Here is a 16,994-nt window from a genome sequence, read left to right as displayed (position 1 = left end):
GGATTTTCCCCCTTACTAGAGGGAGCCCCTTGTGGAGTACTATGAAGCCGTTACCATGGTAACTCCACTGCGCTGCACAGTAGAAGCCATTTTACAGCAGTACAGTAGAAGTCATTTTAAGGCACAACAGGCTGTATCTTAACAGAATACACACCCCAAGTGGTTTTAGGGGTGTCTTACCTCCACAGTATTTGTTTCCATAGAGTAAGTTATCTGTGTACCACGTTTGGTTGAAATTGCTCAATGTGCTCCAGAATTATGCTGGAGCATACACACACAGACAGCCGTTTTATATATATATAGAAGAAAGTGAGGAGGAAGAGGAGAAGAAGATAAGCCTTGAATAGAATTTACATATTAAAGCTTAGAATTTCTCAGTGAACAGTCAGTATCTCACATTATATTTCATTGGTAGTAATAAAAACACTGTATGGTTTATCACAGAGAATCTTATCCTCAGGCAGGCTAAAATCTCATACAAATAAAACTGTACCTGATCTGGCAATATTCAGAATCAATAGATATTCCATTCTACCTAAATGAAAGGATAGCATGTTCTTAAAAGCCTTCAAAATTTACAATATTGCAGAACTTTTTTACAAAGTTTGGTTATGAAATATTGACGATTTATTTGTTCCTCTATTACTGTATGCAATATTCTTCTGACTGGTGTTCCAAATTTATGTCTCTGTTGCCTGATCTTACACTAGAATAATGCATTTGAGATTGTTTTAAGCCTTTTAAGTTGTTCGTGTTCTCATTATATTGTTGTTATGGTTTAGGAGGAAGATCCGTCTTTAGAAGCAGTAAGAGCTAGAGTTGTACGCCTTCTTGGAACTTTGGGAGGACAAATCAATCGGAATTTAATTACAGGTAGCAATTTTATTTACATGCTTTTATATTTTTTCTTGTTTTAAATTATTGCACTAGTTTTACACTTTTATATTGGTTCTGTTTAAAAGCTGCCCAGAGTCATATATTGTACATACCCAAGTATTAACGCATCTGTGCCTAAGCTAGTTCTCAGATTTTTAACCAGACATTCTTTTCTAAACATGCCAGCTGCTTCTGCAGAGGAAAAGATGAAAAAATTTGTATCCTGGGATATAGAGAAGCATCTGAATTTTGCAGTTCCATTTGCTGATATGAAGCCTATTATATACTTGGATTTATTCTTGCCTCGGGTCACTGAATTGGCTCTTTGTGCTAGCGACAGACAAACCAAGGTATTAGGCTGAATGTTTTTGTTCTGTTCTTTTCTGTTGAACTATTTTTTTTCTGGATTGGGGCTACGGTTCATTATTAAAAGTAATCTAGATATGAACAATACAAATAAATACTCCAAAAGTATACACTCTGAAGATCTTTGAATATAGTGACGTTATTTACTTATTGATTATTGGGAGCAATATACTGACTCGGTAAACCACTTAAAGGTAAAGGTTCTCCTCGCACATATGTGCTAGTCGTTCCCGACTCTAGGGGGCGGTACTCATCTCCATTTCAAAGCTGAAGAGAGAGCGCTGTTCAAAGACGTCTCCGTGGTCATGTGGCAGGCATGACTAAATGCGGAGGATGCAAGGAACGCTGTTAACTTCCCACCAATGGTGGTCCCTATTTTTCTACTTCCATTTTTTACACGCTTTCGAATTGCTAGGTTGGCAGAAGCTGGGACAAGTAACATTACGTGATGCTAGGGATTCGAACCGCTGAACTGCCGACCTTTTGATCAACCGGCTCAGCGTTTTATCCACTGAGCCACCACATCCCCTTAGAAAAACCATTTAGAAAGTGCTGTAAAGCACTTATATTAGTCTAGGTGCTATTGCTATTGCGTTTATATCCGGTCTTCTCTCAAAGACTTCAAGGTGATATACGTAGAAGTCTGCCTTACTTTTATGCTTACAGCTGCAGTTCTGTGGGATAGGTTGGGTGGCCAGAAAATGGTACAGAATGCTCCAGTGAATTCCATGTCAAATAGAAAGTAAAACTTGATTCTCTCCTGTACATGTCCAAGAATGTAAGCATTACTCACTTCAGCTTTTAAATTGCAGCATAAAGATGTTAATTATTTGGTGAAATATTCATCCCTGTCTATATATTGCTTGTATGTTTTAAAGAAAAATTAAAGTTTTAGTGTTGTAACGTAACATTCTTTCACATTAAGTTATATTTTTATCAGATAGAACTTGCTGAATAATTCATAATGATAGGTTAGTTTGGAACAATACAATCTAATAACTGATCAGTAGTCACATTTTTCAGGTTGCAGCTTGTGAACTGTTGCACAGCATAGTTATGTTCATGCTGGGAAAAGCTTCTCAAATACCTGAAGGTCACGAGAATTCCCCACCAATGTTTCATTTGTATAAACGTATGTTTCCTGTACTGCTTCGACTTGCTTGTGATGTTGACCAGGCAAGTAAATTTCATTTTACTGCTTCAAAGTGAGATTGGTTTTTGATGTTAAAAAAAAATCCTTCATTTCCAAAAAAACAGATTTCCAATGAATTTGGATTGCATTTTTGGTCATATTGCCTCTCCCACAGGAAAACTTACTTTTTTGTCTGTTACATCATGGAAGCCATTAATATCTAAAGAGCGGGAGGAAATAGTTTAAAACTAACAAAAAAAAGTCATCAATCCAGTCAATATATAGGTTAACTCAGTGTTTCTGAACTAATTTAATAACGGATTACTTAGTGGGAAAATGAGATTCAGTTTGGCCAATCAATTCCTGATATAAACAATGGATCCAACTCCCAGTTGATCAACTCCCCCCCCCCCCCAAAAAAAAAGTAACAACAAAAAAACATACTGCACCTGTGGGGAAAACTTTAGGAAGGAAATAAAAATATGTTAGGAAAATTTGAGAATAGCATGCATGTAAAGCAAATAAACTCTCCTTAGTCTTTTTTAATTGTTCACATTTTTTAATGAATTTGTGAACGCCTTCCTGTCCTCTCCAAATATTTGAATCCATTTACTTTCTCCCTTGAGTTCATTTATTTTCTGCATACTATAAGGATTCTTACTACAAATGCATAAGGACAAGAAGGTTGTTTGATTGAAATCTGTAATTTCTTGAGAGCTAGAGGCAAGTGAATCTCCAGTTTAATAAAATCTCATTTTTATATATTTATCTGTTGTTTCCTTGTGGGATTGCCTGTACAAGATCATAATTCACTTATCATAGTATGTATAGATTTACACTCAGCAATTGTACTTCAGACATATCAGTTTATCATTCTGAATTTAAGCATATTTGCCAATACATGTACGGAATGTTTCAGTGGTCAGTTGAAAAGGGAAAAATAGAAATAATTACATAGCACTAAATATTTAATAAAATATAATGAGTTGAAGCTGTATGAAACCAACATGTATGTGTTTCTAAAAACTCCCAACAAACATTGGGATCATTTTGTGAGATTTTTTCTGCAGTATAATTATAAATCTAAAATGCAGAATAAACTAATCGTTTATTTTTTTAGGTTACAAGACAACTCTATGGCACTTTAGTAATGGAATTAATTCATTGGTTCACAAACAATAAAAAGTTTGAAAGCCAAGACACTGTTACACTACTGGAAGCAATTTTGGTAAATGATTATTGAGTAAGATAAATTATAAAGATTTCTGTCAAAGTTGTAACTTACCAGTCTAAGTTTTAAGATTTTCTCAAATAATTTTCAATTTCTTATACAGTGGTTGACAATTTGCCCAACTACTATTGTTTTATTTTTGACGATTGCAATGTGGGTCTCATGCTGCTGTGTTTATTTTATGTTTACTTCTATTTTTTAAATATAATTTAATTATTTGATTGTTGATTTTAACCAACTAGAGAATCCTTTTTTTTCTATTTAAAAAAATCCCTATTATTAAGCCAAAAAATTATCTTGGAGCAATTTACTTGAAAAGGTTAAATAGTCAATTTTTGCTGTCATTGATATTTGTAATTATTTGGATAGCCTAAAAATGCCATATATAAATTACTTCCCATTTGATATTGTGTGGCATGAGTTGCATATCTCTGAAACACAGTGAATCTAGACTGTTCTCTGTTTCAGGATGGGATAGTGGATCCTGTAGACAGTACTTTGAGAGACTTTTGTGGTCAGTGTGTCCATGAATTTTTGAAATGGTCCATTAAGCAAACTACTCCACAGCAGCAAGAGAAAAGTCCAGTGAACACCAAATCTCTTTTTAAGAGGCTGTACAGCCTTGCTCTCCATCCTAATGCTTTCAAACGGCTAGGAGCTGCCCTTGCTTTCAACAACATTTACCGAGAGTTTAGGTGAGCAGTGAATAAATTAATAGCTGAATCAAGCAATAGTGTAATGTGCAAATGTTTGTGCAGTTTCTATCAAATGTACTTTAAAATACTATTAGAAGTTGTTACTTGTGGGATAATAAGCAATTGTCAATCTTACGCAGATAAACACTGCTACAACCTTTTGTGATACTGTATTGAGTGCAATAAATTTGAATTCAAAATCAAATAAGTGAAATACTTCAGTCTATTACATTTGTGCAACTGTTTTGCTGTGTTCATAGTTATTAAAATCTGGATTGTTCTGCATGATTGGCATTGGGTATCACAGCTATGGTGTCTGTTCATGTTTAGTAGAATCCAGTTAATAACTCATGTTTATGCCAAAAGGGATCAAATTGTTCTCACCTAAATAAGCTTAATTTGTTTCCCCTTTGTTTCACAGAGAAGAGAATGCTCTGGTGGACCAGTTTGTTTTTGAAGCATTGGTTGTATATCTGGAAAGTCTGGCCTTGACACATGGAGATGAGAAGTCTTTAGGTGATATTGACAGCTTTTGTTGGTTGTTTCAGAATTCTTTAAAAACTTCAGGCCTCAATAGTTTTTAATAGTTTTCTAATGAAATGTTTCTGTTTTGAGCAGTTAGAATATTTCTATAAAATTACCATATTTTTCGGACTATAAGACACTCAGGACTATAAGGTGCACCTTGCTTTTGGGGAGGAAAACAAGGGGAAAATATCTGACTCCCAGCATCCGTCTGGTATTCATCTGGCATGTTCGTCGCTGCCCATTCGCCTCTGCCCATTCACCACTGTGGCCACAGCCTATTCACTGACATCATGGCACATTCCAGAACAGCTGATTGGCGTCACATTAAAACCCCTCCCCCCCTGGCCACAATATTTGCTGTATAAGACGCACAGACATTTCCACCCAGGTTTTTTTTGGGGGGAGTGCATTTTATACTCAGAAAAATACAGTATATTGTAGATATGTATTGACAGATAAATTTGTAAAAATGCTTTTTAAAAAAATAGACTCGAAATACTTTTATGTAGGGTTCATATTTTATGTTATTTTAATATGTTCATTTAAGCATTAAATTTTAGTAATGTATTTATTTATTACAATTCTAAAAATAGAAAACAATTAAAACAGTCAAAACATTCTCAAAATAAATAAATCATCAATCATGATTAATCAACTAATAAAACCTTTTACTATGTAATACTTTAATTACAAACAATCAAACCAAGTGGAGCATGTTCAAGGTTTTCTGTTTTCCAAAATGGGGAAAAATGAGAACTATTAAAAATTAGACTATAAGTGTACAACTTTGTGGATTAAACATAGACTGAATACAATTTTCAATCGGAAATGTATTCACTATCAGATTTCAGATTACCTTTTCAGACCAAGCACGTGGAAGAGATATCATCTACAGTTCTCCAGTGCGCTGCTTGGAGAGTCCAAGCGTGGGTTAACACAGCCTATCTGCCCTTGGACTGAGTAATGATTTTCTTGACCACGCCTCCCTTTGCCTCTCCATGTCTAATTTAAAAACTCAGTCCACCCGTAGGGACTGTTTTGGGAGTGCTCCAGTCCAGGGGTAGATAGACTGGGGTTTCCCAACCGAAAATTTGACCACTCAAGCTAATTCCATCTTAAATACATCACCAAGGCTAAAGAGCTGCATCTGAAGGCTTAATTCTGCTGAGAGGGGCCGGGCCATCCATTCCGCTGCCGTGGATCACAAATGGAGCGGCACATGTGAGTCGCCCGTCCAGCATCAGCTGGCAGGCGGGGAGATAGGGACGGGCAGTTCCCTTGACGCGTATTGCTGTTTTTGCCGGTTTCTCAACTTACAAGGTGCTCCTCGCTTCTGAGGCGCTCCAGCTTATTCTGCTCAGCAACAGCGGTGGCCATCTTGGTGGTGTTCGTGCGCTTTCTCCTCATTGGATGCCTGATTGGCGCGCGGCGACTGTCCATGCAGCGGGGGCCATTTTGTGCTATCCTTTCGCCATGTGGGCTCATTTCGACCTGCGAACCAACTTGTGAGGCAGTGGTTGTGATTTGGTGCGAACGGAGCCAGGAGAGCGCGAATTGCCCAGAGTTACCTCTCAGCCGCAGATACCGCCAGGAAGTGCGGTCCTGGTCCAGGGCGCCGGCTAGGCCTGCCCTTTACCCTCTACAAGGCCAGTGACATCGGAGTGCGGTGGGGAGGAGGATTCCGACCTCTCGGCGGCCCTTTCCTCCCTCAACGATTCTGCGGACACGCTTGAGCCATTAGGCCAGCGTCAGGTGCCCTAGTACTACGCACAGCGTGTCAGCCATCTAATTCAGTTGGCAAGCAACTGAGGCCGCAACGTCGTGCCCTCTTGCTCCTGTTTGGAGGACAGCATGGCTGATGACAGTGTGAGGCCTCAGGAGGAGCAGGCAGGGCCCTCCAGCAAGCGTAGTAGGGCTGACCCTAACCCAATTGGGGGGAAAGGGGGTAAGGGTGCCCGTAAGAAGCCCTTCCCGGTCCCTCTGAGCCCAGTGATAAAACCAGGCAGGGCCCCCGCCACCACAAACAGGCGGAGGGCTCCGACCTTCAGCTCCAAGGGGTTCGGCCTCCCTCAGAACAGGGCAGGAATTCCCCTGAAGAACCATCTGTCGGGTGGGGGTGGATACTCCCCTTCGATCAGGGACAGTGGGTCACCATCCCTGGACCAAGAATCTTTCAGGGATCCATCCCCTGATGCATCCTGGGGATACCCTGACTCCCCCAGCTCATCTCTTAGGGAGGAACTGGGACCCTTTCAGGGCATGTTGCCCACAGATGAGGAGTGTATCACTGGCAAACAGAAGCGCCTTGCTCTTCCCAGTAGGCATTGCCCCAGGGAGGACAAGGGCTCACCTCTGTCAGCAGAGATGAGGGAAGTCATTTCCATCGCCATCTCCCAAGGCATAGCTGAGGGCATAAAGCTTAAAGGTTCTAGTAAGTCTAAGCCTTCCAAATCCAAGCAGCCAAGCTCATCCTCCAACTCTAGAGACCCGGCCTCCCCAGCCACCTCTGTTTCCTCGGAGGAGTCTTCCTTGGGGGAGGAGGAAGACCTTCCCCCCGACCAGTTGGCCTTCACAGGCCTCTTCAAACCAACACTATTCAAATCTATTCTTCACAAGGCCAGGATGGCCACTGAATTGGGATCTAGTCCCAAACCTGACTCCGCCCAGGCCTCTTCCTCTAAGGATCACAAACAGGGTCTGTTTAAGGAATCTCCTTCCACCCGAGAATCCATCCCTGTCCCGGATCTCTTTTTGGACATGATCCAGAAACAAAGGGTCCAACCTGGTACCCTGACCAACCCCAGCGGGGAGGATAAAAATCTTCAGTTGAGGACAAAATGGAGGAGGTCTTGAAGCTGCCGGAGGTGGAGGCCCCAGTAATGTCTTTGACCTCGAATTCTAATTTGCCTGCGGACCTTCTTGAAGGTCTTAAGGCCGAGGATAAAAGATCGGAGAAGGCATGCCACAAAACACACATGGCAGCGGCCTGGGCCATCAAGGCATCCACCTCAGTGTCTTTGTTCACCAGAGCATCACTGCTCTGGCTGAGGCAGTTGCGGTCCAAGCCGCCTACCAGAAAATCAAAATGGCGCCACGATTTCACAAAAATCATTACCGCCATTGAGTATTCGGCAGATGCTTCACTCAATGCAGTGAAGTTTGCTTCCAGGGCCCTAGCCTCCAATGTGACATCTCGACGCCTCCTGTGGCTGCGCCACTGGCAGGCTGATATGAAGGCCAAGTGGAAGCTTGCTTCCGCCCCCTTCAAGGGAGGACACTTATTCGGGGACGCCCTGGATAAGTTCGTTATAGAAACTAAAGACAAGCAAAAGTTTCTCCTGGCCACCCTTAAGAGAAACAAACGCAAACAGTTCGGTTCCTTTCGTAGACAGGCCTTTCGAAATCAGGACTCTGCCCAGGCATCTTCCTTCTCCTCCTACTCGAGGACCTTCCATCAGGGGGGGCGACAGGAACCAGGACAGGGGGTCCTTTAGTGCCCGTGGGAGGCAACATCAGTCCTCCTTTCGGAAGCCATTTCGAGGGGGCCACAATGGCAACAACAATAGCTCTCGCCAGTTCCGCAGGGGGAAGTGACTGCTAGGGGATTCCTCCCATAGGGGGTCGGCTACAACTATACGCCGACAGGTGGGAGGAGATCACCTCAGACAGCTGGGTCCTCTCCACGATCAGGAGGGGCCTGGTTCTAGAATGTCTATCCTTTCCCCAGAAAAAGTTCATCCGCTGTCCCACCCCCAAGAATCCGTTAAAACGGGAGCTCATGCAGGCGGAGATCCTCCATCTTCTCCAGATAGAGGCCATAGAGCCCGTCCCCAAAGAACAGGAACGACAGGGCTTCTACTCCATCCTCTTCTTAGTTCCGAAGAGTTCTGGGGGGTGGAGGGCCATCTTGGACCTAAAGAGCCTCAATCAGCATCTGGTTTACAAGAGGTTCAAGATGCAATCCCTCCACTCTATTCTGGATTGCGTGCGGGAGGGGGACCTGTTAACTTTCATAGATTTGAAGGAAGCCTACCTCCATGTCCCCATCCATGCTGCCCACAGGAGGTTCCTGAGATTCTATTCCGAGGGGAAGCACTACCAGTACAAGGCTCTCCCCTTCGGTCTCTCATCTGCGTCCAGAACCTTTACCAAGATCCTGGCGGTGGTGGCAGCCCACCTCCGGACCTTCCCCATACGTCTGGAATGTTATTTGGACGATATAATTATTCATTCTGTCACAGCAGAGCAGGTTTAACGGGATGTCTGCCTCACGGTCCAGACGCTGCAGCAACAGGGCTTCTCTGTCAACATGGAGAAGAGCCAGTTCCGGCCATCAACACGCATTCAGCATCTAGGCGCCGTCATCGACTCCACCTCCGGCTGGGTGTTCCTGTCTCCAGATCGCCTGACCAATCTGAGGAACAGAGTCAAACGTTGCCATCTGTCCAGGTCGGTGCCTATCATCGAGCTCTCCCAGCTGCTGGGGCTGATGATTTCTTGCCTAAAGATCGTGCCCTGGGCCCCTCTCCATTCCAGGGAACTGCAATGGTTTCTCCTGCCATGCAGAGAGCCAAAACCAGCAACTCCCACAGGCAAATGCGCCTCTCACTGAAGGTGGTCCAATCACTGACCTGGTGGAGGTCCAAGGCAGTTGTAAAGGGCTGCCTGTTCTGGGAACCGGAACAAATCATGGTCACCACAGACGCGAATCTCCTGGGATGGGGCACCCATTGCCAGAGTTAACTTGCCCAGGGTCAATGGTCCCAGAGGGAGGCTGCCCACAGCATCAACTGGTTAGAGCTGAGGGCAGCCCGACTCGCCCTGTGACACTTTTTTCGCCTAATCGAGGGAAGACATGTACTGTTACAGACAATGTGGCCACAAAGGCCCACATAAACAGGCAGGGCGGCACACACCCCAAGGCGCTCATGAGGGAGGCAGAAGCCCTGGGAAGGTGGGTGGAGAGACGTCTGGCTTCTCTCAGAGCAGATCACGTCTCCGGGACCAGCAATCGAGAAGCAGATTGGCTAAGCCGACAGCGCATCGATCACTCAGAGTGGCGTCTACATCCGGATCTATTCCAGCAGATCGTGAGGAGATTCGGCAAACCACAAGTAGACCTCTTTGCCACTCACTCCAACACACAACTGCCACGATTCTTCTCCTGCTACCATTCACCGTCAGCTGAGGGGATGAACGTACTGAGGTGCGGGTGGCCCCAGGGACTCTTATACGCCTTCCCTCCTCTTCCCCTCATCCCTCAGGTAATAGCAAAGATCCTGAGGGAGCAGGCAGAAGTCATTCTGGTAGCACCGTTCTGGCCCAGGATGTCCTGGTACGCGGACCTTGTCAGTTTATCCATTCAGAGACCGTGGAGAATTCCTCAGGACCAAATCTCCCTCAGCCAAGGGGCCATCATTCATCCGGAACCCCAGTGGCTGCAACTAGCCGTTTGGCACTTGAGGGGGATCTCCTGAGGAAACAAAACATCTCTGACAAGGTCATCAGAACTATTCAAGCGTCCAGGAGACCTATGACCAGGATCTACGATGTGACCTGGGCCGCCTTCTCCTCTTGGTGTAAGGATAGAGGCATTGTTGATTTCTCCGCCTCAGTCCCTCAGACTTTTGACTTCTTACAGGATGGACTGGACAAGGGACTAACACCTAGCACGCTTAGGCGTCAGGTAGCCGCTTTATCCACCATCCTCGCCAGGGGTTCTTCTCGCTCTCTGAGTCAGCACCCACAAATCAAAAGTTTTCTAAAGGGTGCAGCGAACATCAGCCCATCTGCAATTCACCGTTATCTGTCCTGAGACCTTCCCTTTGTCTTGAGGGCTTTAACGGGGTCCCCTTTCGAGCCCCTTCGGATGACGAGTTATGCCATCTGATGATTAAGACTGCATTTCTAGTGGCTATTACTTCCGCTCGCAGGATCTCCGAATTGGCGGCTCTCTCTGTCATGGAGGATCTGTGTGTGGTCCATCCCAACAGGGTTATATTAAGGCTTGACCCCTCATTTATCCCTAAAGTCAATTCTACCTTTCACAGGTCTCAAGAAATTATATTGCCTAATTTTTGCCCCAGACCTTCTCATCCTAGGGAACGCGAATGGCATAAGTTGGACGTGAGGCGTGCCATCCGCGTTTATGTGACGAGAACCAGTGCCTTTCGTCGCTCAGAAACTCTCTTCGTCTCACACTGTGGGTCATTGGCTGCGTGCTTGCATCAAGCTAGCGTATGAGCATCAGGGTAAGCCAGTTCCGGGCAAGATTACCACGCATTCTACCAGGAGCGCGGCCACTTCGACAGCATGGGCGACCCAGGCATCTATTCTGGAAATTTGCAGAGCGGCCACATGGGCTTCTCCCACCGCCTTGATAAAGAACTGTAAAATAGACTCCTTTGCCTCAGCCGAAGCCTCCTTCGGAAGAAGAATTTTGCAGAGTCGCTGAGACTCCGGAGGCTCCGGGCCTTTCCCACCCTGGGACTCAATAGCTTGGGCATGTCCCACGCTTGGATTCTCTAAGCAGCGCACTGGAGAAAGACCATTGGCTTACCTGAACGGTCGTTCTCAAGGCGCTACGAGGAGAGTCCAAACCCACTCAGGGGGTCCTTTCTTACGACCTGTGACTGTGTTATTGACTGTGAACTCTTAACTTACTTTTGTCCTTTCGTTTTTAAACTGAACATGGAGAGGCAAAGGGAGGCGTGGTCAAAAAAATCATTACTCAGTCCAAGGGCAGATAGGCTGTGTTAACCCACGCTTGGACTTTCCTCGCAGTGCCCTGAGAACGACCGTTCAGGTAAGCCAATGGTATTTTTGTTTCTGATTCTCAGAAAACCTTAAAAGGTCTCCAAGGTGGGTCATGGGAGGAGTCACTGGGTGGGTATTGTTACGGCCCAATTGCCTGGAGACTGAGGAAATCTGAGGTCACACCCCCTGTTCCTCCTGGTGACACCCCGATTAACCTCAGTCTTCGGCCTAACAGGAGCTATTCAGTGACTCTCCAGTGAATAGTGTTAGGATATTTTTGTAGACTTTTTTTCCCTTTTGCAGCATCCACAGGATTTTCCTACAGGATTTATTTTACTTTTACAAGTCTCCAACTCTCCCACCTCGAATTTTGCACCCTTTCCTGCCTGCCTAGGTGCGATCAGCGCTCGTGCAGATTTGCAGGCCCCGCAGTACCGGCGCCCGTTGAAGGGGGGGGTGCAAGAATCCAAGCCTCGCAGCAGCTGCCCTCCGGAGGTGAAGAGGAAGCCATCGGAGCTACGAAGATTCCGAGGGCAGTGAGAAGAGGAAGGAGCAGTTCAGCGGAACCTCTCTAGGCATTCGGACCACATGGTTGGCGGTTGCCATTTTGGAAGCAAGGGCGCACGCACGCAGAGCACTAAGGAGACTGTTGCAGTCTCACCAGCACCACCAGAGAACAGCTTCTTCGGGCACGATTCCTTCGGCCATCCGGGGAGGGCCTGCGCAAGCGGTGCAGCAGCCTCTGATTGACCCGCAGGTCGGCGGGCGCCTAGGAACACGGTGGAGCCCAGCAGAGCACGGATCAACGAGCAGAGGCCTTGTGGAGGGAGAGAGAGAGAGAGAAAGACTCACAGAGTACTGTGATGGCGGATGCCACAAGGAGCAAGGGAGCCAGGGCTCCCAGCTCTCTAGGGCCTGCTGATCCGGGTAGGCCCCAGGCCCAGGGAGAGATCACCTCCTAGGAAGTGTTCCTCCAAATCCTCTGGAAGGGAGAGGCCTAGGAAGGAGGCCCCATCTACCAGGGCGACCAGCAGGAGGGCTAGGGATTGCATCAGCCCCTCCCCAGCTAGATCTCTCTCTCTCTCTGCAGGCCCCCTTCTCTCTCCCAGGAACCCTTTGGCCCCTCAGGCCCCAGAGCGCAGGGACTACAGGGAACCTCCTACCCTTGCCCCTGCCTACCCAGAACTGCCAGAGGGATTACAGCTTGTGCCGGCTAAGGCGATTGCAGATGGCATCACCTCAGGCATGCAGCACCAGTTTCAGGTAGCCAGGCCCCGATCTACCCGTGGGAACCCACGGGATCACACAGCCAGGCCAGACTCTCCACCCCCCAGGGACCCCGAGCCTCATCACCTTCCACTGCCAGCGAGGGATCAGAGTCAAGGGGGGGAGGAACAGAAGGATTTGGGGTTTTCAGAAGATGAGGATCCATCTCCCTCAGAAGTCTCCTCCATTGCAGGGTTGTTTTTCCTCTCATCATTCAGTTCCCTTCTGCGCAAGGCTAGGGCTACAGCAGATCTGGAGCCTCCTCCAGATGCTAGCCAGAACCCCGCCCCCAGCACTAGTGGGGAGAAGAAGAAGCAGGGTCCATTTTCAGGCCCCCAGTGGAGAAGGAGGAGTTTCCAACTCCAGACCTTTTCATGGAGGTGCTCAAGTCCCAGTGGACCAAGTTAGGGTCCTTCCCCACCCCTGGGAGCATTGACCGTAGGTTCTACCATTTAAATCCAGCTTTCACCCAAGCTTTGCAGATGCCCTCCGTGGACGCTCCAGCCTTGGCCTCTGCTTCCTCCGTAGTAACAGGAGACATCTCCACCTGTCTGAAGGCAGAGGACAGGAGAGTGGAGCTGGTCATGCATAAGACCTTCCAGGCCGCTTCGTGGGAGTCCTCCTGGATCCACAGCTGTCATTCGACCACCATTTAACGGCTGTGACCAGGGGGGCATTCGCCCAGGTACGCCTGGTGCGCCAGTTGCGACCCTACCTGAACCGGGAGGCCCTCACAACAGTCACTCGGGCCCTTGTGACCTCTAGGCTGGAATACTGCAATGTGCTCTACATGGGGCTGCCCTTGAGGAGCATCCGGCGACTTCAGCTAGTGCAGAACGCGGCCGCGCGAGTGATCGCGGGTGCACCCCGATTCACCCGCATAACACCCATCCTCCGCGAGCTGCGCTGGCTACCTGTCGATCTCCGGATGCGCTTCAAGGTGCTATTAATCACCCATAAAGCCCTACATGGCAGTGGATCTGGATACTTGAGAGACCGCCTTCTGCCAATTACCTCCCTACGACCTATAAGATCCCATAGACTAGGCCTCCTCCGTATTCCATCGGCCAGCCAGTGTCGGCTGGCAACTACAAGGAGGAGGGCCTTCTCAGCAGTAGCCCCGACCCTTTGGAACGAGCTCCCCGTGGAGATTCGTACCCTCTCCACCGTCCGAGCCTTCCGCATAGCCTTGAAGAACTGGCTCGCCCGTCAGGCCTGGGGATAAGAATCGCTACCCCGCCCGAATGATGAATGTATGTTGTTTACTATTTTATTATATGTTGTTGTCTTAATGTTGTATCCCCCCCTCCCTGGTTTTCTGTGAGCCGCCCTGAGTCCCCTCAGGGAAAAGGGCGGCCTACAAATGCTAATAAACCTAAACCTAAACCTAAACCATCAGGGCGGCGGCGACTGCATCCTTCTTTAATAGGTCCGCCATCTTGTGGCTAGAGCAGATCCGGGACAGGGCACCCGCCTCAGATGTAAGACTCAGTTCTCAGCCGATGCAACCCTGGATGCGGTAAAGTATTCCTCCAGGGCTCTATCTTCGTCTGTGGCGTCTAGTCGCCTTCTATGGCTTCGTCATTGGCAGGCTGATTTCCGGACAAAGTGGCCCCTGGCAGAGGCAGAATACACAGGAGACAAGCTCTTTGGACCTGCTCTGGACTCCATCCTCGTCGAGGATAAGAATAAAAGGAAGGTCTTCCCGTCCACCACCAGACGTGCAGACCACTGAGCGGCGCCATACGCCAGAAGGGCTTCGTACCGACCGCCGGAACAGGACAACCAGTCTCACAGGTACTCTGCATCCAGGTACTCCAGACAGGGGGACAGGCAGTTCTCCAGGGAGAGGTTCAGACCCCAACAGGCCGGCAAGTGGCCCTTTCGAGGAGGGGGCAGCTGCTCCTTCCGCACGGGTAAGTGATTTGGGCTCAAATCTACCCATCGGCGATCGCCTTTCCTTTTTCACAGCTCGCTGGGAAGGCATCACCTCAGATGCCTGGGTCCTCCAAACCATCAGGGCGGGACTCCACCTGGAGTTCCGCTCTCTTCCGCCCAGTAGAATCCGCACCTTTCCCTCCTCCAAGAACCTGGCTAAGCGCGCTCTCATGCGCGAAGCCATCCGCCACCTCCTGGACATTAGTGCCATAGAGCCGGTCCCGGAGGAGGAGAAGGGATCAGGATTCTACTCTCACCTTTTCCTAGTCCCCAAAGGTTCAGGAGGATGGAGAGCCATTTTAGACCTTAAGCTCTTGAACTCCAGGATAGTCTACCGGAAATTCAAGATGGCCTCACTCAAATCCATCTTGGAGGGGGTCAGGGAAGAGGATATCCTAGCCTCCATTGACCTCACGGAGGCCTATCTCCACATTATGATCACCCCTGACTATCGCAGGTTTCTCAGGTTCTCCTACCAGGGAGACCATTACCAATACAGGGCCCTTCCCTTCGGTCTGGCCTCTGCTCCCAGAACCTTCACCAAGGTAATGGCCGTGGCCGCGGCCTACCTCCGTTCCCTCCCGGTCCGATTACACTGTTATTTAGATGACATCTTAGTCCTAGCCCCCTCAGCTTCCCGCGCAGAGAGGGATTTAGCTACCACCATCAGTACCTTGTCATCCCTTTCGAGAAGAGCCACCTAACTCCCTCCACCAGGCTCCAACATCTGGGTACCATCATAGATTCAGTGGAGGGTAGGGTCTTCCTATCCCAGGAGCACGGGGACAGCATCATGGAATTGGTCCAGGAGATTCGCAGGCTCCAATCTGTTCCCGTAGCACTTCTCTCCAGGCTCCTCGGGAAGCTCATCTCCTGCATCGGGATCATCCCCTGGGCTCGCCTCCACGCCAGAGACCTGCAGTGGTTCCTACTTCCCCACCAGAGGAACGGAACATCCAATGCCAGCTTCAAGGTCCTAGTGACCCCGCAGGTACTGCTCTCCCTTCGCTGGTGGAGGCCTTCCTCTCTGGTGAAGGGTTCTCTTTTCAGGGAACTGGACAGGCTGGTCCTCACCACGGATACAAGTCTGTTCGGCTGGGGAGCCCACCTGCAGTCCCAGCTGGCCCAGGGCCGGTGGACGCCGATGGACCTGCGGAAGAACATCAACTGGCTGGAGCTAAGGGTAATCCACCTAGCCCTTCGCCGGTTCAAGCAGACGGTCACCGGGAAGCACGTCCTGGTTCTCATGGACAACGTGGCAGCAAAGGCTCACATCAACAAGCAGGGGGGCACTCACTCCGTGGCTCTTCGCAGTGAGGCAAAGCGCCTGGGGTGGTGGGCGGAGAGGAACCTCCTGTCGATTTAAGCGGAGCACATCTCCGGAGTGGACAACCAACAGGCAGACTGGCTCAGCAGGGAGACGGTGGACCACGGGAAGTGGCAACTTCATCCCAGCACCTTTGCCCAGATCAGCCAGAGGTTCGGTCATCCAATGGTGGACCTCTTCGCCACTCCATCGAACACACAGGTTCCGAAGTTCATATCCCGGTTTCCCACACGAAGGGCGGTGGACACCGACTCACTATGTTGCAGGTGGTCGGCAGGCCTCCTGTACGCCTTCCCCCCGCTCCCTCTCATAACGGGTCATGAGGAAGCTAGTGACAGAGAGGGCAGAGATCATCCTAGTAGCCCCTCACTGGCCACGGCAACCCTGGTTCGCGGATCTGGTGGAGTTGTCAGTCCTTCCCCCTTGGCGTCTCCCACAGGAGAAGGTAGAGCTGCGCCAGAGGAGTCTGATCCACCCATACCTGGAGTGGCTCAATCTAACCGCCTGGTGCTTGAGCGGGAGCAATTGAGGGTGTCCCAGATCTCTTCTAGAGTCATCAGCACCCTGGAGGCTTCCAGAAGGAGATCCACTACCCGCATCTATGACACGACATGGGCCGCCTTCGCCGTCTGATGCCAACCCAGACAGGTAGATCCGTCATCAACCTCCATCCCTCAAGTCCTGGACTTCCTCCAGGATGCCTTGGATAAAGGTTTGGCTCACAACACCCTACGCACACAGGTATCGGCTCTAGTCACCATCCTCCAAGGGGAGGGTTCACAGTCCCTCTCCTAGGTTCCAGTCATCAAGAGATTCCTTAGGGCAGCGGCCAATCTCTGGCCTCCAGTGGTCCATCGGTTTCCCACCTGGGATCTTCCC

General features: G+C 48.5%; 1 protein-coding gene across 3 annotated transcripts in view; it reads left to right on the top strand.

Annotated features, from left to right (window-relative positions):
* PRKDC (protein kinase, DNA-activated, catalytic subunit) overlaps positions 1-16,994 on the top strand; it is a 125,928-nt gene that overhangs the window by 18,676 nt on the left and 90,258 nt on the right. For all 3 annotated transcript variants that reach the window (XM_032222951.1, XM_032222952.1, XM_032222953.1), the window contains exons 23-28: positions 783-873; positions 1,063-1,226; positions 2,266-2,418; positions 3,495-3,602; positions 4,074-4,300; positions 4,722-4,816. In XM_032222951.1, coding sequence (XP_032078842.1) covers positions 783-873; positions 1,063-1,226; positions 2,266-2,418; positions 3,495-3,602; positions 4,074-4,300; positions 4,722-4,816 — 838 coding nt within the window. The remainder of the gene's footprint in view (positions 1-782; positions 874-1,062; positions 1,227-2,265; positions 2,419-3,494; positions 3,603-4,073; positions 4,301-4,721; positions 4,817-16,994) is intronic.

The sequence above is a fragment of the Thamnophis elegans genome, chromosome 8 (assembly GCF_009769535.1).
Source record: "Thamnophis elegans isolate rThaEle1 chromosome 8, rThaEle1.pri, whole genome shotgun sequence".
Classification (NCBI taxonomy): domain Eukaryota; kingdom Metazoa; phylum Chordata; class Lepidosauria; order Squamata; family Colubridae; genus Thamnophis; species Thamnophis elegans.
The sequence above is the reverse complement of the archived record's forward strand: the minus strand, read 5'-3'. Positions and strand labels throughout refer to the sequence as shown.